General features: G+C 28.5%; 1 protein-coding gene across 1 annotated transcript; it reads left to right on the plus strand.

The window, feature by feature from the left end:
• Positions 1 to 11,220: 11,220 nt before the first annotated feature.
• On the plus strand, positions 11,221 to 12,296 carry LOC133668298 (RING-H2 finger protein ATL78-like). The gene has a single exon (XM_062088074.1). The coding sequence runs from the start codon at positions 11,254 to 11,256 to the stop codon at positions 11,893 to 11,895; it is 642 nt and encodes a 213-aa protein (XP_061944058.1). The 5' UTR covers positions 11,221 to 11,253; the 3' UTR covers positions 11,896 to 12,296.
• Positions 12,297 to 23,060: the final 10,764 nt, after the last annotated feature.

A 23,060-nucleotide genomic window follows, 5' to 3' on the forward strand; every position in this document is an offset into this window, starting at 1 on the left:
ATTTTTTTTTGAAAAAATCTCTATAAAAAAAAGTCCTGCAAAACTTATGGTCTATGTCATAAGACCAGAATAAACCGCTAAAACAAATTGAAGATAACCACAAAACAAGTTTTTAATAAGAAAATTAATGTAGGATGATGCAATCATAAAAGCAAATGAGGAAACAATAGATCCCTAACCATATTAACTCTTGAGACCCACGTTATTAGATTGAAAGCATGACAAATGAAAAAATCACGAAACCCATTCTCGAACAAATCAGATGTTGAAGGATGAAATAAAAAAAAATCAATCACATAAAAATTATGATTAAAAGAATGAGGGTTAAAACCAAAATAAAAACAAATTAGAGGGCATAAAAAAATAAATTGGAGGGTTAAACTGAAAAGAAAAAAACTTTAACAAAATAAAATTAATCAAAAGAATGAGGGGTAAGTTGAAAAAATAAAACAACATAAATTTTGATTAAATGATGAAATTGAAAACCAATAAAACATCAACAAAAGAGCCAAGGAAGAAAATCAAAAATCAAAAGAATAAGGAGCGAATTAGAAAAAATAATACATGAAAAATAGTAATTTAAAGACTAAATTGAAAATATAAAACACTTTTCTAAAAGGGCCAATAATGAAAATAAAAAACTAAAAATATAAGTACTGAAATTGAAAAAACAAATAAGGACAGGCATGCACTTTCTCTAGTATAGAGAGAAAAGAATGATGAAAATAAATGAAACGACCATCAATGACAAACCACCCATTAATCTCCACCACGCGTCACACTAGAAAGAAGAGGATGCAGTGACACTTTTAAAGACACAGTGGACAACCAAGTTTGGCCATCAGGTGGTGTCATATGTGCCACTCAAAGGGCACGAAAAGATGTATTTTAATTATAATTTTTCTTTACTTAATGGCAAAGAAGAATTTTTACTATTTTAATATTTATGAAAATACAAAAACACTATTGGTCATTAGTTTTAATTTTTGTTGACTTTAGGGGTAGAAACATAATTTTACTGTGCAAAAAAAGAAAAAGGCTCAGATACCCCCTATTGCATGTGTGCGGCATCACGACAATTATCCTTCTAAATTAGAGTTATCGGGATAGATATGGGTGGAAAGAACAAGGAATTCTTATCATTTATTAGTAAAAAAGAAAGAAAAAGAAGTCATCGCCTAATATTATGGTCTCTAGAAAACCTAATGGTATGCAAGAGTTTGGGAAAGGATACTAGTTGTTCAAAGAGAAGATGTATCATCCCTAATGCATTATACCTATGGTAAGCTACTTTGCTGTTTGTTCTAAATTGTGTTTCCATTTGTTAGTCTATTTAAAGTTTGAGAAACGTCATCCTCACTAAGAAGATCCTTATTTCATCAAGTTAAAACCTAATCATTTTAAAGCAAAAAAAAAAAAATCTATCTACAGTTAAAGAAAAGTCTTCCTCAATATGAAAATTCTTATCTTATTAGGTTAAAACCTAACTATCCTAAAGAGTAAGAAAATAACATAAAAAGGTTTTTTTTTATTTGAAATTTTGGTCAAATCCTAATGATTTTTTTATATATATTTTCAGAAGTATGATGAAGATGCAATTTTTTTGTGTAAAAAACATGCATGCAAATTTTAGAATCTAGTCATATACATGAAGACAAAATGTATTTTTGTATTTTTTAAATGAGGGATTTTGTTTTGAATTTTTTATGGATATTTTTGAAATCTTGGAGAAAATCGGGTATTTTTTAATATCAGATCCTTACCTTACTGTATAAGTCTACGACTCAATATTAAGTAAAATTATTGAAAAAACATATGAAGGATTCACAAATAATTTTAAAATACTACTTTCCAATGTTGGGAAAGAGGATGATGCTGCTGTTGTTATGGCTGAGGCTGGTCACTATGGAGAAGAAGTGTATGGCACTCTAGTTTGTTGTAGAGAACTTATTGTACGTAGTTATTGGCTTGAGGAACAGCAAACAAAATGCTAGAGGCTCATGGTGGCACCACCAAGTCTGGAGAGGAAAGAGTTGTTGGTTGATGAAGGAAGATGTTGTTGAGGAAAGTTGAGTTGTCGTTGGTTGTGGAGGTGAAGTTACTAGAATTGATGGTTGTTGAGAGGCCTCTAGTGTAGCTAAAATAAGGGGGTTCTGGGTTAAGATGAGGAAAATAGGTTGGTTTAATGGTGAGGGAAAGGGAGATGGGTGTCAGTTCTTTGTTCCTAACGGCTAGGTTAGAAAAAGGGTTATTTTTTATGGGAGCGAGCTAAAGAGTTTTTTTTTTTTATGCCCCTTTCTTTTGGCCTCCTCCTAACTTTTATCTTGGAAATCATCGCTATTTTTAGGAGATGAAGGAGGGGTAAGTGGGGGTTTTTAGGACATGGTTTGTGATCATTGATTCATTTGAGAATGATCTTAGTCATTGGCAACAAACCAACTACTTAGTACTGAAGAAAAACTAGGTTATCGAAGCTGGTTGGGGTCAAAAGTTTTAGCCATTTGTTGTAGAGTTTTTAGGGGTGCAAACCGGCGGAGACGAAGCCAAGGGTGTAGTACTGTTGCAGGAAGTGAGGGTGGTGTGCCTTTTGTATTGTTTAGTAGAGAAAACATGTATTAAATGGTCCTGTAGAAAGGGCTTCAAGCAACTTTTCTTTGACTTATTAGAGAAGACAATGATCAGCAGCTAGACGACATGTTGTCTAGCTGTTTTATTTATTTTTGTCTTGGATTGGTAAAAAATGATGTCGTTTCGCACCAAAACAAATGTTTTGATCAAAACACATCATTTCATTTAAATCAAACAGCGTCGTTTTAATAACCCTTACTCAATCAGGGTTCTAGAATTAGGATTTGACCAAAAATCAAATTAGTCCCTAATCTCTTGATTTCTTTTCATTTCAATTGTAATTACCTTATAACTTTTAATTTTGTGCAATTTCACCGCTGCCAAACGAAAACACAACCCCGAAGTTCAATATCTTTTTCATTTTGATCATTGGTTTCTGATTTATGCAAATTGATCCTCAATTGACCATTCAACTTTTAATTTTCATCAGTTTGACCCCTTATTTCATTGATTTCCGCTCCTAAAATCTCGCGTCTTGTACAAGTTGGTCTTTGGTCTTGAAATTCTTTGATTTTGCCCTTAATTAACCCCAAAACTTTGCTTTTTCTTGTAATTTTGTCTCTGACTTCATCCAATTAAGCATGGAGAAATTAAATTTGGTCCTCTAAAGTTTCAATCTTCTCAATTTTGTTCAAATTAAACTTCCAAACTTAATGTTTTACAAATTAAGTCCCTAATAAAATTAATTTGACTCATTAAAAGTCTAATTAAGTTCTTGTACTTAATTAAATCTTTTAACTTGACCTAAATTAATTCTTGAGCTTAATTTTTGTGCAAATTCATTCAATAATCATTTAATTTGTCCTTAAATCTATATTTTCTTTCGAACTTGGGTACCATAAGGTAAAAAGAAGCTTCTAATAACCTTTCTCAACCTTCTTTTACCTAGTTACTAGTATTGTTTTTTTAAAAAATTATTCTTAAAAGAAAAGGATAATCTTAGAGGAAACTCGAAAATTCAGTTATGACACCTCCAAATAATCTTTTGATGACTAATGAGACTTTAGAAAAGACCAAATGCCCCCCAACCAAAACCACCATATTTTCCATTAAAAGGCAAAATAGTAAATTCACTATAACAATTTACAATAAAATATGTTTAGTGCTGCAGTGAAAAACCCCCATGCTACACACACACACAAGAGTTCACCGACTCCTACACACCACTCCTATCAGGTAGGAGAATCTCCACTTTGTAACAGAGTGTTACACATTCACCTCTCTAAAGATTGAAAGATTGTGCCACTGTAAAGACCAATCTTGACAACTATCATGGCCTTACAAACCCTGAGGAGCATATACATAATGTCATGAGAACCCTGAAGCTAATGATAATAAAAAGTGATGTCATGAGCAAAGTGTTCCCTATAACTTTTTACGGATTCGCTGGGGTGTGGTATCATAACCTTAAATCGGATTTCATTCTACGTCTTCATGATCTCAACGTTAAACTCATCTCTCATTTCAATTCTAGCATCCCTGCTAAAAAGAGCAGCACATGGTTCTTTGCTATTATACAATGAGATGATGAAAACACTAGAGCATATCTTTAGAGATTTAATGAGGATATGATAACTATGGAGAATTTTCTTGAACCTATCACCACTGAAACCCTGATAAATAAAATCTACGACTATTTATTATGGGAAAGGTTATATACACTAATTGACAAAAACCTTCCCAATGTCAAACACTTCATAGAAAAATATATTATGATGAAATAAGCTAACGTGACCAGACAAGATCACCCACACTTCTTATAAAAACAAATTTGAATACACAGGTTTTTTCAATGCATTTCTATAGTTCAAAAAATTTAAGCGCAAATTAAAAAGTTTATGCATACATGTAATTAAATAAATCGTAAACTATGTGTGCTAATAAATAAAAAGTCATTAATGATAACTAAAAATAAATCTAGAAAAATCTAGAAAAAAGTATAAATCAAGATATTTAATCTTGTAAGGCGGGGCATTTACCCAGATATGTTTGCTAAATTTTTTTTTATTACAATTGTTTTTATCCAATCAAACAGTAATAAAAATAGACAAACACATTAAATTGATTGAATAAAATAAAAATAAAAATAAAATATTATGCAAGGCTATAAATATTAGAAATATTATTTTAAAATAAACATTTTTATTTTCAAAAATATAGTTCATTTGTACAAAAGATTAAAAAAATTATAATGAACATTAAAAACTTCTTCAAAAATTATACGCATTACAAAAAAATAATCATTATTTAAAATAGGCTCTCTAAACAAAATAAAAGAGAAAATGAGTATTAATATAAATATAAATATTAAAAAAACATATTAGAAGAAGCATTAATTTTTTTTTAAAAAAAAGTCAGGCGTTGATGGGCCTGGCAAGCTAGCCCAGCTTGTCTGGCCCATTTTGTTAGGGCCCGCGTGACTAGGCCCTTTTTTTATTGCTACCATGTTGTTCGCCCTATGTTTTTTTTTTTAAAACAAAAATCAGTCGTCTAATCTTATCTAAAAAAATCAAGGCCTAAATTGTTTTACCCAAAAACCTGTTTTTCAAATAATTTTTAACCGAAAACACCTTAATAACCATGATATACCTAACAATGACCTAAAAAACCCAAAAACCAAAATCAACTCAAAATTAAAAAATCAACTTGAGTTCGGCTTTTTTTTTCATAAACTTTAAAGGTAAAAAAAATCTAATATGAACTTTCATCATCAAAAGAAACCATTTGATACAAATATTGTTTATTTCATGTTTCTTTTTATCACTGGAATCTAGCGACCTTTATCTCTCTGTCATCTCTCAACTAAAGACTAAAAATAAAAAAAATAATTTTGTGTACCAAAATTAAATTAAAAAATGTTAAAGTACCAAAATTTTATAATCTGTATTATTTTTTAAGTTCGAGAACCAAAATGTATTTTTTGCAAAACTCATGACACTCCACCCATGTTTGATGTCGTTTTCATTTAGATCCCTCTTCTTTTAACCTCATCCTTTTATTGGAAATCAAAATCAATTAATTTTTTATTAGGATCAAATTGAAAAAATAAATTTTTTTGTACAATTCATCCAAAATAATATGTGAGAGGATGAACATTGAGATAAACCCATGCTTTTTAGTTTTCTATTTAATATTTAATGTATTAACCCTACTTTTCATGCACCACACTACATTTTTCACCTATAATTTGAATTTCACTTTCTATCAACTCATACAATCACGAGACAAACATTTTCCTTATATTACCGTCAAAGTTGATTGAATAATTTTTAGCTCCATCTTCAACAGGGTACATGCTTTAAAACGTGTTCAACATTATCAAGCATCGATGCAGGTTTCAAATCATTCTTTTTTTGAATAAATATAAAAAGATTTAAAATTCATGATTTTTTTCTAAAGTTATTAACGACTTTTATCAATGCTATCATCTTCCATGGCGGATGCATCCTCTGTAGACTTCTTAGGACTTGGCTCTAACTCTTTTATAATACACCGACTTTTATCTTTAACAATATTGATTATTAACGTTTCCATTACAATAAAAGCATTCTCAATCATTGTAATTTATTTTAGGTTTAGAATTTTACTAGATTAGATGGCATTTATTTTAAATATTGTAATCTGGGTTACGAGATTATAATAAAAAAAATAAAAAAAATTACAAAGTTTCATTTCTAATATATTCAAAAATGAAGGTTAAAATCAAGAAAAAAAAACTAAATCCATGAAACTAGGATAACTCCACAGAAACTAGGGTAACTCCACAAAAAAAAATTAAAAAAACATTATGAAGCTCAATCCCTAAACAATCTAATAATAAAGGATAAAATTAAAAAAAAATAAAAAGAAGAAGATTGAGTTGTTAGAGGTAAAATTAAAAACAAATTTGGGTTTGACATGTTTACTCGATTCATTTCTCTTACTCCTTTTTAATTGAATATACTAAACAATCTAATATTAAAGCATAAAAATAAAAAAAAATAAAAAAAGATTGAGTTGTTAGAGGTAAAAATAAAAATAAATATAGGTTTGACATGTTTACTTGATTTATTTCTCTTACTCCTTTTTTAATAGAATATGAAATGAATCGAGTAAACTCATATGAACCTGCCAAACTCATGACCCAAATAATAAGATCAGAATAACCCCATATAAAAAAATACAAAAAAATAATAAAGGCTAAATTTAAATCAACCTAATGTTGAAAAATAAAATTAGAAAAATCAATTAGAAAAAGAAGCCAAAAACAATTATTAAGTTAACATGAGTTAACCTATTAAATTTGTAACCAATGTCATTAGATATAGAAATAAATTAATAAAAAAAAATTAAAAAAAATAAAGTCCCACTTTCAACAGATTTAATATTAAATGTTGAAATGAAAAACAAAATCTATATCCTTGAGAACGATATATAACCCAACAGAAAGGAAAACAAATTACGAAACATAATTTTCAAAACAACCTAATATTAAAAGATAAAATTATAAAAAAGTACAAAACAATATTCTGATGAATAATATTTTATGGGTGTGACTACAATGATTTAGCCATACCCTTTAATAATTTTTCTTGAATCACTATTTTTTTTATTTACTTGATTTTTCATTATATTATTTGATCATTCATCTTCTTCCTCCCTTTTCTTCATTGCCTATTATTTCATTCTTCAATTATTTATTATTATTATTATTCATTTTAAATTTTTTTTTTTTTGAAAATTTGTTTGGAAAAACAAGATAAAAAATAGATAATGACACCACACACAATTTACCTATTAACTATTGAAATTATTCTACCGCTGAATTATTTAAAAGCACAAGAATTTATTTCTTCCTCCATATATTTTTTTTTAAAAAAAAAGCTATTTAAAATTGAGAGATTTAAGATAAACTAACATAAAACTAAAAGTAAAACTACAATAAAAATAATATAAAAATTAAACACATCAATAAACTAATTCAATTTATAAAAGTGATTAAAAAGTGATTTTGAAAAGAATATCTAATAATGTTTCCAAGTACTCCTTTGTATTAGTGATCATAAATCATAATAAATATATAAAAAAACGGTTCATTAAAGTTTATTCTGTAAAAACCTTATCATCAAAATTAAGGATTATATGCACTAAAAAAATCAAATTTCTTCATATGAATATTTTTTTACCGCATATCATTAAATCAAAACTTCCTATTTTCTCGAGTTTAATTAAACAAATACTTTTTATGCACCACGATATATTCCATGCTTCACCTCTAATTTGAATTTCCCTTTCTATCAACTAGTACAATCATGACACATCAATTTTCCTTTTATTGCTGTCTAAGTGTCATGATGAGTAATTTCTAGCTCCATCTTCAACTGGTTATATGCATTTAACTATAGGAGAAGAGTATTCAATTGAAATTAAATTCCTCCCAAACTTTAAAACGTGTTCAATATTGTCAAGCATTATTATTTAGAAAAAAAAATTTTACAATTTTATCTTTTAAAATTAAATTTTTTTAGAGTTAAGTTTTATAATTGAATTCAGATTTATAATTTCACAAGTTGAAGGTTTTAGAGATTAAATTAGGTTCAAGAAGTTCGTTCAACTTTGCTTAGTGTTTTTTTTCTTTTTTTTAGCTTATTTTCTTATTTTTAATATCTTTTTTCTTGATTTGTTTTCTTATTTTTGAGATTTGATTCTACTGAGTTAACCCTTTATAATATTTCTTAATTTAACCCCAATTATTTTTTAATCTATAAATAATCTATCAAATTACAAATATTTTTCAATTTTATCCCTTATGATTTTTTAATCTTTCAAATTTGATACTCATTCTTTTAATTGTTATTTATTTTGTTTGAATTTTTTTTCAAATTTCATCATCCTAGGTGTTTTTCTCTCAAATTTTGTTCTCATTTTTTTTTGTTGCTTTTACAAGTTTTTTTATTAATATTTTTTCAACAATTTTATTCTTTAAAATTAAATTGGTTGACTATTAAGCTTCTTGATTAAACTTAGATTCAAGATTTAATGAGTTGCAAATTTTTAAGATGAAATTAAGTTTAGGAGGTTTGTTTTTATTGTTTTTTATTGCTTTTTTTATGTTAGTGTAATTTTTGTTGTAGTTTTTTTTATATTATTTAATTTACCACTTAAACCAATTACTCAATATTATTATTTTTTAAGCCTAACATTTTTTTACTTAAAAACATTTTCTGTGGACAACATATCTAATGTTACCACTCATTTGAGAGAGGCAAATCTACTTAGATATATCCAAGTAGTCGAGACTAGACAACTTTCTCAACTGCTAGTGTTTGTGAAAAGATATTAATTGACTCTCTCTCTCTCTGAGTAGAGAGGCTCACAAATCAAATAAAAGCCTAGTGAAATCCAGCCTAGACCAAGTTGGATATGCAAACAAGTGGTGCTTCGAGCAAATACACACACAGAGGTGAGCTCAGTCGGATTTCTTATCACAAAAAATACTGAAAGCCAATGGATCAAGAAAAGAAAGTAACGAAAAAGCAGAAGTAGATAACTGTTAGAGGTTAAATAATATTATCAACGTCTTAAACTATGCATTATATGCATGCTGTACATACGCAATGAAATCATCAATAATTAGAACCTTGCCAAACTTCTTTTGATGTTTATTTTTAATCACTTCTCTACTTTGAAGCTTTTGCATGCTTAGGAAAGATTTCTCAAAGATCTAGTATACAGTGTTACTTTTGCTTAGAGCCACGGGCAGAGGCCATCAGACTGCAAATCTGACTGCTTGATTGCAACCCTAATAGGAGCTGATCAGTGCTGTGGAGGGACCATGTAGTCTCTCTAATTTCTCTCCTGAGTGGATTGATGTGACTGATGATTGGCGGACACGCTGCCTCATGATGGTTTAGTCTAAAGTATTAACATTACTTATCTTTGATTAGAATATGGAGAGTTCGTAGAGAGTAAAATTAATGGGAAATTAGCCTAATTGAAGGGGATAGAAATCGTAATGATTATCTACATCATTGGTGAATTTCTCACAAATTCAGCAAACATTTTTTCTTTGAAATATTTACTTGGAATTTCATTTATTTCATGATTTAACATCTATTAGCTCCATAAAATTTAATTTATTTGGGATGTACGAGAATTAGATTGTTTTTACTTTTTAAAGTGTTTTTTATATTAAAATACATCAAAATAATATTTTTTTTATTTTTTAAAAATATTTTTGAAATTAGCGTATCAGAACGATTCAGAACACAAAAAAACATTAATTTTTAGCAAAAAAAATTAATTTTTTAAAAATATAGATACAACCGTGTTTCCAAACGCTCAAGGTTGTTCTCCAATTTGATTAATCCATCTAGGTTAATATTATGAAATTTTTGTAAGAAAAAATACAAAATAATATTGTTTAAACAAAAAGTTTTTATTAAGTAAACTAGTATTTATTGATCCAAGTTGATCTGGTTACTTGTTTATTAACCTATAGTTTTTTAACAGGTTAAATTCCAGGCGGGTCTAATATCTGTGATTGAAACAAGAGATAAGCTAATTGAAATTTAAAATGTTCACTTTTCGATTATATTTCAGGCGGGTCTAAGTATCAGACCCTGTATTTTGTAGTGCGTCTGTTCCTAGGGGCCGCCCCATCCTAAATAAACAAGTGTGCCAATTGCATATCGCTAATTGATTCTTATCTACTTGGTTTTAATCATATTTAACAGACCTAATTCATGATTCGATCTGGTTCAAGGTTAATGTAACTCAACTCGGGCTCGAATCTAACTCAAAACAAAATTATTTTTGTTTTTTAAATAAAAAATAACTATATTATATATTAATTTATTATATCATTTAAATTTAATCTAATCAACTTTTAACTCTCCAGGTGATATATCAACAGGCAAACAAATTGATTCGCGGGGCTGAGGCAAGTTGAATAAATTATGTCTTAAAAAACCCGCTAGAATCTGAACCGATAAACTTGTCTTCGACGGGCAGATCCCACGTCCGATGCGCAGATATTTGTCAAAGAAAGGCCGCTGCCCGCTTTGCACTAGAAAGTGGGTTTAGTCATGTTTTGAACTGAAAGCCAATTAAATAATTGAAAAGATAAGATAAGTGTCTTGCTTATTTTACATTTTTTTTAAAGATTAGAATCGATTCTTCGTACGATTCCTTTTTAAATATAATAATTAAAAAAATAGTAAATGATGAAGGATATAAAAAATAATAATTATTAAACCCGACTTGGAAGAAAATAAATTAGCTTAATATGAATTGATTTAGATTAATTATTTTTTAAATAATATTAGTTTTTTAAGATAAACTTTTTTAAATTAATAAATTTTAATTAACTTTTATTGAGCTAAGTTGCGAGTGAATTTAAACTTCATCAACTCTTTTTAATTTTTTTTTATAAAATCCAACCAGAATAAAAATTGACTAGATTCCAGATCAATCGACTGGCTGAGCACGTCCCATAATTAGAAGATAAACCTTTTGTGGGGTCATGAAACCTCATGTCCAGAATCAAAGATTCCTAAAAAACTTAATCTAAAGCTTGTTCTTTTCCTTTTATATAATCCCGCTACAAGAAGAAATATCCACACTCAGAAACCATACTCCACGCAAATGTCTACTACTTTTTCCACACCCCCTCTACCTTTCCAACATTTTCATGGTGTTTTTCACCTAAGAAAATTGCTACTGCACAACCCTCTTTCTCCTTTACCTTCTGGTAACGCCCATCATCCATTGAATCCTAACGCCACAGGGGATAAGAGCTTCAATATAAATGTTGTTGTTGTCTTTATAGTCCTAATGTGCGCACTCTTTGGTTCACTTGGGCTAAATTCTTTCATAAGGTGTGCATTATGGTGTTCAAACGTAAATGGAAATCCTTCCAATAGAGGGATCAAGAAAAAAGCCTTGAAAACTTTCCCTGTAGTGAATTACTCAGCAAAGGATAGTAAACTGCCTGGGTTGGACACAGAATGTGTCATATGCATATCAGAGTTTGTATTTGGTGATCGTGTTCGAATTTTGCCAAAGTGTAGCCATGTATTTCATGTGAGGTGCATTGATATGTGGCTCAGCTCACACTCATCTTGCCCGACATGCAGGCACTGCCTTAAGGAGACATGCCACAAGATTGCTGGTGTTAGTCAGGCTGGCTCATCAGAGCAACCACCTCCTCCAATCCAAGAAAGAGTTGTGAACATAGCACCCCTCGAGCGTGAAGGTTTGGTCACCAATTACAGGGGAGTCAGCTAAGTGAATTTCTGCTAACTATTTTGTCATCCATTTTAAAATCTAATTAAGGTTACTCAATTTGGAGCTCAAAGCTGTCAAAATGACCCCAATTGGAGTTGTGGCTAGCTAGCTACAGGGAGAGAATGATATTTCCAGACAGTCCAAATTGGCAAGGAAAATGATTGCATTCAAGGATTACTATTGTCTGTCAGAGGTGGTGGCTGAGTAATATTGCACTTATCCTTTTCTATGATGTTGAAATTTGGAATATGGCACTCAAGGTGCGGCTGCGGTCCAGAGATCTAAAATCCTCACTGTCCCTGAAAGAATCACTCTTTTGCCAGCCCAAGAATTTTGTTTTTAAGTAGGCTATGAACGTGAAAATCTCACAATTTACACTACTTTAGAGCTGTTTTAATGTATATATACTTGTTATTGGTCTTATCAAATACAATCTATGTTTTTGTAACAAAATTCCTTGCCAATGTAACTATTGTAGGAATCTTGTTACAAAAACATAGGTTATATACACACACACACTCATGATTATAATCGGATTAAACAGATAGTGGGAATAATCTAAAACTAAATGATTTCATTCGGGAAAAAAGTGTCTATCAAAACCAGTTTTATAACTTTATTCTAAACATTAGGTGTTGGTCTATATGTCTTGTATCCAATTGATTAATTACACTAGATATTAATTTTGTTCATATAAATATATTTAATTTATTAATAAAAACTTATTTATCTTTAAATATTCATCAAATATTTGATTAATTAATCTAAAGTATAGATAAAGTTTTTGGGACAAAAATACTTTTTAAGGAAAACTATAAAGTTGTTTAATTATAGGATTCATATTGCATCAAAGTATTGTTCCTAAATATTTATAGTTAATGTTCTATTAAAACTGAATATTAATTAGAACTGCTGAGATTGATACATGCTATTTTTTTCCTTTGTTGTTATCCATTTTGGGATCCTAATAAACATGCAAAGAAAAAAAGAGAAAATACAAAAAATTGAAAAAAAATATTGGAGAAAATAAAAAGATATATCAGTGAGGAGAACATGGAGAATGCCTAGAAAACTATCAAAGACTGGTTGAGGAAGAATAAAATACACAAGATTCAAAAATCTGACAGTTCAATTTTAACTGATAAAGGCTCTATTGGCAAGAAAAATTCAGTTTAAGGAGGAAAATTCAAAATTGGATGTTTAAGGATTCAATAGGATTTTTTTAAAAGGTTTAATTGAATTTATTGAGGGTTTAATTCAAGACAAATTGATTTTTAAAGTCAATTTAGGCTTTAATTTGAAGAAATTAAAGTCTTGGGGTTGAATTACAATTTTAAAGAGTCAATTTGGTCAAAACAAGTGCTTAATTGCATAAATATTAAAGTTTGATAAGCAATTAGGGATTTGATTGAAAAAATTCAAAACCAATTACCAAAATGAAAAAGACGCATGAATATAAGGTTTGAAATTGATCAATTAAGAGCACAAATTGAAGACAATTAAAAGTTTGATGGTCAACTGAGGGTCAAAATACACATATCAGAATTTAAGGACCAAAATGAAAAAGACACTGAACTTCAGGGCTAATAATTGAGTTTGGCATGAGTAAAATTGCATGAAATTAAGAGTTTATGAGGTAATTATAGGTGCAATTAAAAGAAATTGAAAGAATATAGACTAATTTGAAGTTTGTCAAATCCCAAATAAAAAAAAAACCCTAATTTTAGGGTTTAACCTAAACAATGCATTGTTTGACCACTATTTAGCTTCTTCTTTGATAATTTTAACTGATCGAGTAGGCACTTTTAAGTGAATAAATGTGGTGTTTTTTACCATCTCGGGGGTGTAACCACCACCATTCAACTAAGAAACACCTCCTTTACAAAGATCAGCTATTCTCATCAAATGTTTACATCTTATTTTCTTCACGAACTCAACAACATCTTGTCTTTGATCAACCATCACTCATTTTTAGATTCAGGACTAATCGGGTTGGCACTTTCAAATGAATAAATGTAAAGTTACAGACTTTCAAATTGAGCAAGGTCGGATCCAAACAAAATAAGTGCACTCCATCTAGTAACTTTAAATGATCTTTGACGACAATGACATCAGAGTTGCTCCCACGAAACCTCAAAAATGGATAACTCAGTCGTCGATGGTTGCGATACCTATTTCAAAAAACCGCTAATCCTTTTCATGTGTTAACACTTCAAACCTTCTAAGTGGGTTCTTATAAAAGGTTGGTTGTGTTTCTCTTAAGATCAAAAAGCAAAAAACAAACTTTTTAGTCTTCAAATTTGAAAAAACCACTAAAATCTCTAAAACCAAGTCTGTTGCAAGACCACCATTGTTAAACCAGTATAGGTACAGAGCCCACAGCTGTAAACATACCCAAAACTCTCTCATTTTGATTAGAGGGTCAAGCTTTGAGAAAAGAGGATCAATCTTTGATTATATCCATAAAAATTATAGCTTGAAACCCTATAAATACCCCCTAAAAAATAGAGCAAGAGGGGGGGAAGGAAGGAGAGAGAGAGAGAGAGGTAAGGAAAATATTGATAAAAGAACTCTAAATTTTGAAGGTTTAAGATCCTAACTCAAGGATTTCCTCAACTTTAAGAGAATGAAACAAACTTGAAAAGGAAGAAACCAAAGGGCAACAACCATTGTTTGAGTTTGGAAGGTATAAAACATTCATTTATCCAATTAGATGATATCCATGAAGCACATTTCTAGCCCGTTCTTTCATATTTTATGGTGTTTTCTAACATTTGTTGCATTGTATTGCTTTTAGCTTTGATTTTAATTAATGCGCAGAATGTCGTTTTTTTTCTTTGTTTGATCATGTTTGGAGTTGTGTGTTTGTTGTTGGATGTTTATAATATGCTTAGGTATTTAGATTAAATGAAATAAAATGATTTAGAAATCTGGAAGTAGGGTTATTAATGTTTTTTTTTCTAATTTGTTAGTGTGTGTTTTTGGTTCTTGGGCATGATTTGGGTTCCAAATCTTTAAAGAGTCAATTTTAAATTAAAATTTCATGTTTTTGTACATTATTTTCCAACCTTTCTGTGCTTTTGATTTCATAAAATCTGGTCTGGATTAGTGTTTAAGTTGCTAGAATTTCTTTGACTATTCTTCATGTTCTTTATTTATTTGGTATTTGATCCATTTTATTAAAGAATTTTTGAGTTTTTTTTATGTTTAATTTGTTTTTGGCTTTGTTTTTGTTTCTTGTTTGTTTTTGGGTCAAACCTAATTCTTTGGTTCGGTTCATGGTCGAACCTAAGGATCTCGGATCAACCTAGTCGGGTCAAAGATTAAGACCACGTTTGCCTTACTATATTTTTTCTAAAGGTTTTTTTGGTTTAAGGGTTAGTTTGGCAAACACCTTCTTTAACCTGTTTTGGCAGTTGTTTTACAAAAAAAAAACATTAAGTTTTTGCAAACAAAGCCTAAAAACCAATAAAAAAAATATTTTATTTTTTTCTTGCATATGGACAAAAATTCTTAAAATTATTTGAGAATTATTTATAGAAAATCTAAAATACTTTGGCATGTTAAAAAAAAGGATATTGCATGGATTTTATAACAAGTTTGTAAAATTTCAAATGATTTTGGTATGTATTTCAAAAATATTAATTTTTTTACCAAGAAAATATTATTCACTTTTAATATAAGGATAAAAAAATCTTAAAAGAGGTTATATCCACAATATTATTAAGGATATTAATTTATTATTACTAATTTTAATATAAGAATATAAAATCTGTATGAGGTTAATATCAAAAATATTATTGGAAATAATACAATTCATTCACTCATAGTATAAGGATAAAAAAAAACTGCAAATAAATTATTAAAAGGTTAAGTTAATCCACTTATGACTTTTCTAATATTTGAGAGATCACTACAGGTTATTAGACATTGTACTTGATCTTCAAATATAAATCAATTAATTGTTGAATTGATAATAAATTAATTTATTTAATTATATTTTATTTAGAATTATGATTTGTATTTGGATCAACTTATTAGAGAACCTAATGGGTCACACATAAAAATCGTTGGTTAGAAATTAAAATGAGACAATTAATCAGACTTGATTGTAAATAAATTTTAGAAATTGAGGACTATAGTATAATTTATACAGGGAATTGCAATTCTAGATGTAGAAAAATCAAGTAGGGACTTGATTAAATAAATTTTTAAATTTTTTCATGAAATAATATATGTGATATTATTCAGATGAGGAAATTATTATTTTACCATTTATAAGGTTTTCTGATTTCTCTGTAAATAGATTGTTATGCCTCTTATTTTATCATTTTTGTAGTTGTTGTTTAAAAAAATAAATTAAAAAAATAAATATTTTTAGTTGTAATTTTAAAAAAGTAGGTTTAAAAAAAATATGTGTTTTGTTAAAATTTAAAATATAATTATATACAAGACATAATGTAAAATGTAGAAATAATTTAGGTAGCTAAAGATTTTTTTTATAGTTAAAAAAGAAATAAAAGTTACCGCAGTATCAAAAATATCTTCGTAATGGATACCTTGATAGGTGTGGAAAAGCTTCAACCTTTTGCACATAATAAAATGTGGATAAGGTGTGATTATTGGGATAACTATCGACCAACCAATGGGCTAGTACTTGTCCGTACACATTTGCAGACAGATTCGTGAAAGAGATCTTGCCAATATATACATTTTTTTTTATATTTATTTTGGATAGTTTTATATGCTGATAATAAAAATAAAAAATATTATTTTAATATATTTTAATTAAAAAAATATATTTTAAAAATATCATACATCTCCCTACCATACAATGGTCATGGTTCTTTGAGTCCCTAGATCCACTTTTATGTATGTATGTAGGTGACATAATATGGTGCAGTCATATGATATCCATAATTTGTCCATAGAGGATCAAAGCAAGCATGAATTAGAAGTTTAAGGGATTGGAGTTTAATTATATAAAAAGTTAACTAGATGATTTATCAATTCAAAATATAACCCATATCAAAAAAAAAAAACCAAGAATTATAATACATTATTTTTTAAACTCTCAATCAAATATTAGTTATTGGTAATGGTGATATTTAAATATTGTAATAATTTAATAACTTGATAGGAAAGATTCTACTACTTTAAAAATGACCACAACTTTCACGGTATTTATTTAGAGTTTGTTTGAAAATATCAGTTAGCCTGTATTTTTAAAAAATTAAAAAAATATATTAAAAATTAATTTTTTTATGATTTAAGATTGTTTTGATGTGCTAGTCTAAAAAATAATTTTTAAAAATAAAAAAATTATTTTAATATATTTTTAAATAAAAAACACTTTAAAAAACAACCGCAACTACACTCTTAAAATCTTAAATTAAAATAAATTCAATAAATAATTGGGAATCATATAGTGTACAAACAGGGATCACGAGTAAAAAGATGGAGTGGCTTGCTTGGCCACTTCCATTTTCAGCCAATTATCTTGCCTAAGTAAATGAGAGGGCTGAAAATGACCATATCGGTGATGATTACAAAAGTATATTCATATAAATAAATAAATAAATAATGACACAGGGCTTCGGGTAAATAACAGAAAGATTGTGGGATACAGGTGTGTCTTCATGACTCCAAAATATATATATATATATATATATATATGAAAAGCACTTGTTGCTTGTAATTTTGTGGCACCCTGACTCAGGCACGAGTCACAAAAGAATTATATTAACCCCAACATTTTAGCATAAACTACTAGCAATCTCTAAAATGTTTTTTCAAATATGCTTTATATATATATATATGAATTTCTTTTTGTAAAATTAACCGGGTTTTCACTGGGCTTTACATATATAAATCACCTCAAATGCAACTATATACGTCCAGCGAAGAACTCACTAAACTCAACAAGCACGTCTAGAACCACCTTTTCTACATCTATTCAACACTTTCAAGATTTCCTAAGGGAAAAACCCTCAAGAAAATTGTTACAAGAAGCCCTCTTTTCTCAACCACCAATGCTAGCATGTCCTTCGCCATCAGGAGGCACCACCTATATATCCCTCTTCAGAACTTTACACTTGCCACAGATTAGTTCCAAATATTGTTTCAGTCATCATGTTTGGTCCTATCTGCAATTATTGGCTGGCTTGTTTTATATACAATCATTAAGAATGCATCACAGTAGTGTTCAACTTTAGTAGCATCCGAGTATAATGGCAACCTTGCTGCTAGGTTAGCCAATCGTGCAGCAACGATCAAGCTAATATCTATGAAAACATTATCTACTGGGCATCCTCAGTGGAAGTAAAAGTACGAGAGGAGGAAACTAATGCCATTCAGAGTATGTACCTGGTAAGAGTAAGCTTATCTCATTCTTCATGCCCGAATTAAAATGAAGGTGGTAAAGTTGGCAATAGATTTAGTGGGTTTTTGGGCATTATATATTGAAATATTTGACTTTCATTGGTGCATTTGGGATGTATTAATTGGAGATCTTGAAGGTGGAAAAGGAAATGTAGGAGGGATTGGAAAGGCATTTTTATTAAGACTATAAACTATGTGGTTTGTTTTTTCTGTGTTTTTTCTATCCAACTTCTTCTCCCAGCAGAAAGAAAGCAAAACCAACCCTAGACCCTTGTTCTTAGAATTTTTCCATCTATCCACAAATTTGTTTTCTTTTTTTTTTTCATCAATCTATGCCTGAAAATAAAAATTAGATTAATGCAACTGATGGGAGGAATTTCATATTATAAAAATTATAATTGATATGTTTTCCAATCGGTTTTTGGGCTTTGCCATTGAAGGAATGTTTTCCATTGCCTTAGTGTTCAGCTTTTGCTAGCTTTATCACCTATATTATAGGAAATTGTAATATATATATATATATATATATATATAATGTCTTTTTTAATGGGACACATGATAAAAAGAGGGCTACATGCAGCAATCTCTAGGCTCTATTGATTATAATATTTCCTCTTATATGTGTTGGTTGTATAAGTATTTATGTGGCTTGAAACAAGCTCCTCAGGCATTGTACACTCTCTTGAGTGATTAGTGTAAAGATATCAAAGGTCCTAATCTTACTGCATGTTAAGAGATTAAAGAATCAGGTGGTTAAAATGTTGTTAGTTTTGTTAGTCAGTTAAGAAAGTCTGTTAACAGTAATGTTATTAGTCTTATTAGACAGTTAATAAAGTCTGCTAGCAATTGATCAGTGAAAGAAAGAGAGGTTAGGGAATGTAAACAAGCTTCTAACTATAGCTTGATATAAAAGGTATGTAATAGTGTTAAATAAAACATTAAGAGAATACAATAGTTTCTTCTTTTTCTTCTTTTTAGAAATTCTCTCTGCTTCTCTTCATTTCTCTATTTGCTTCTGTGTAATTCTCTATCTTTACAATTATCTTTTCTTTGTTGGATTTTACTAAAGTTAACATGTCATTATTCATCTTATCTGATATTTTTTATCTTTTTGTTTATTTTAATGATATTTTGCTTACTAAATTCGACATGAGATATAAAAAGGTCCTAGATTGAAGTATTTATGTCATAAACATTGGTGGATCCCTTTGCACATATATCCTACTACTTATATATTTTTAAAAATGGGTATTTGTAAATGCTATTCATATATAAGATTGTCCAAGACATCCATGCAGCTGGATCCATTTGCACAAATACTTTACTACTTATACTTTTTTTTTAAAAATAGGTATTGTAAATGTCATCCATACATAAGTTATAGGAAGTGTTTTTTAGGTGTTTTCTTTATATAGTTTTGATGTATTGACATTAAAAATAAAAAGAAAATCATTTTAATGTATAATTAATTTAAAAACAATTTTAAATTAAGCATTATGTACCATATTACAAAACAAATATTTTTTAAAAGCACTTTGTACCATATCACAATCAAACTTTAATGTTTTCCAATATTTTTTTATAAAAAGACCCCTAGATGTTAAAAATCCATCTCAAATCAAAACTTAAATTATTAAGTAAAATCTCAGGATATAATTTATATTATTCTATAACACACACTGATCCTTAAGTGAAAGCTTTTTATACTTGAAACTTGCACCCGTGACCATTTAATAATTAAAAATCTAGTATCATATCAAAAAACTATCTCAATCCAAAAGTTATTGTTGTTAGCCGAGACCCCATGTTTTATATTATTCTCTAATATTGATAACCCACACTCTTCTTTATTTATTTATTTATTTTATGAATTAAAGAAATCCATTAATCAAGCAACTTTTACAACCAAAATCACAGTTTAAAAATAGAATATTGCTATTGAAACAGAAACAAAAAATATCCAATGACCAAATTTACAATCTGCCTGTAATTCTCCTTCCTCTTTTTTTCTTTGGCATACAAAACCAATATCAATCCAATCTAGAATCCCTTCCAAATTCAACCCTTTTTACTATTTAAAGGCCTGCTAATCCTTTCTCTCCATTGTACGCATTTCAATTGTTTATCCTTAACGGCACTGAATTTTTTTGTTTTGCTCCAAGAATTTAGCATCATGATATCAGTATTAAATAACTTGCTCTATGATGATAATAATCTCTATTAAACTACTTCATCATAATTATAGCTAAGAGAAGTAGTAATATTAAACTCGATTGAGCCCGATAAATCAACCTAAGATCATGTGCACTTAAAACCTGAGTTGGGTTTCAAAAAAACAAAGTAGGAGTTGACTCGGTTAAATTAGGGCAAACCTAGTGAGTCATTCTACAATCCTTTCAAAACCTAGTTTGATTTAAAAAAAAATCAAAACAACATTATTTTAACTATTAAAAAAATAAAATGACATCATTTTAATTGAACTAGATTAATCCATTCAACTCATAACCCGAACCTTTAACAATATCATAAACCACATCAAGTTTAATAACTTTAACAAGAACATATATTTTACCTAGGCAATGAAGCCAGGTTTGGCCATGAAGTACTTTTTTTAACATTTATTTATTACAAAGACTACACGTTATGTTATAATAACATTGTGCAAGCATGCATTGTTCACCTTCTCATATTTTATTATGAATTTATTATTTAAATTTTTTTAATTTTGATCCTTAAACTTTTAATTTGCATGATTGCATCCTTTTTTGGCACAATTAAAGAAAAATTAAAACAAATTTGTTGATTAAAGAAAAAATTGAAAGAAGGAGGATATATCAAAGTGAAAAAAATGCATCGCAAATGGGTGATGCTTTCAAAGTTATCATAAAAAAATATACTTGAGTCCTCAAACTTTACAAATTACCCATTTTTGATCATCAATAGTTTTTCAATTCAATTTTAGAATAAAAGTTCATTTTTCTTTATTTTTAATCCTTCAATTGAAAGAAAAGAGAAGACACCAGATTCTAACAGTAAAGAGAAAAAATCAACATTCACACTTATTCTAACCATCAAAATGGTCGATCTTGGTGTTATGATGTTCTATTTGATAAGAGGAGTTAAACTTATATATTTGTTTTTACCTTAAAATTGTTTTAAATACCAGATCTAATCTCATAAAGAGCTTTTGTTTCGGGTTGATTTTAGATTTTTGTTTTGATTTTTTTATGTTTTTTAAGACTATTTATGGATTTTCCAATATTTTTAAGCTTTTTTCTTGGTGCTTTAGGTTAAAATTGGATTAAAAATAAGTTTTTGAGTTAAAAAAAAATATAGACTCAGTTTTTTTTTTCCACTAATCTGGGAAATACACGTTTATCTCCTATTCACCCAATTTATTATAGAGACTTTCTATCATCAATTGTCGGCACCAAGGAGATAGCTAAGATGGCTGGCAAGTGGTCGCACCAATATATATTGCTTTCTATACTTTTAAAAAAGTCTTATTCCAAAGTCTGGTATGTTAGCTCCTAATTGGACCCCAAAATCCAGCTAAAATTAAAGTATATTAAATAATTTTTGGAGTTTTAATAAGGGAATAAATGTAAGAGAAAACATCATCATTAAAGGATGCCCATTATGTATAAAGCCCATAATCCCATTCCTCCATATTTAATCTTAGGCCTACATGTTGGGGCATTTATTGAGAGAATCCATCTACTTCATAATGTCACTCGAGGCATCACAAAACATATGATTTTAAGATAATTTTTGGTACCACATACATGTAACAAATTAATTAAATTATAAACTTTTCAAATCCTTAAAAATGAAAAGGGAGAGAAGTGTATTATTGTAGCGAGACACATGTTAGTGGGTTCGCCTATTGATTGATAGTGGTAGGAATGTTAACATGCTAGTTCGTAAATAAAGAGGGGCATGGAGCAGTGGTAGATATTATTTTTTTAGTGTATTTTTGATATTAGTATATTAAAATAATTAAAAAAAATTAAAAAAATTAATTTTAAGCAAAAAAAATTCTAAATTTTTTTAAAAAATGAATGGATTACACTCTCAAACACCCTTTAAATCAACTATACAATAAAGAGTGCATGTTCTGATAGTGTTTTGATAACGTGATTCAGAGTATTTTTTAAAACTATATTTTAATTTAAAATATATTAAAATAATATTATTATTTTTATAAACTTATTTTATAGAATCACATCGAAGCTATAAAAAAAATATTAATCTAATATTTTTTTATTGTGAAAAAATAGTTTAAAAATAACTTTAAAAAACAATTGAAACCCATTACCGAACACACCCAATATACTATCTTCCTACCATTTTCTCCCATTGAGTTTGTCCACGCTTTGATTTCCATCTATTTATTAAAATTTTCATCTATTTGCTTTATGTGCATAATCTCAAAGATATTATAGTCTGATCAGAATTGAATATTTCTTGAAATAGAGCGGTGATTAATTAAATAATCTCAAAAATTTATATGCTTCATTTGAAAAATAGACAAACATTACTCTCTCTATTAAAAAAATGCAATTAATTGCGTATGATATCATCTGTTTTCAAACTACTTTTCAATGTTATTTTTTTATTTTATTTTAGAATGAAATGCATATTAAACTAATGTAATAAAGTTCATGGTCAAGAGTTTATTTTACCATTAAGTTGAATCCTAGTTCATGCATTGGTTTTTGTATTTATTTTTACATATTTATATGCCATAATTAGTTGTGGGATATCTCAAAATAGAAAGAAGG

Source organism: Populus nigra, chromosome 11 (assembly GCF_951802175.1).
Source record: "Populus nigra chromosome 11, ddPopNigr1.1, whole genome shotgun sequence".
In the NCBI taxonomy this organism is placed as follows: Eukaryota; Viridiplantae; Streptophyta; class Magnoliopsida; order Malpighiales; family Salicaceae; genus Populus; species Populus nigra.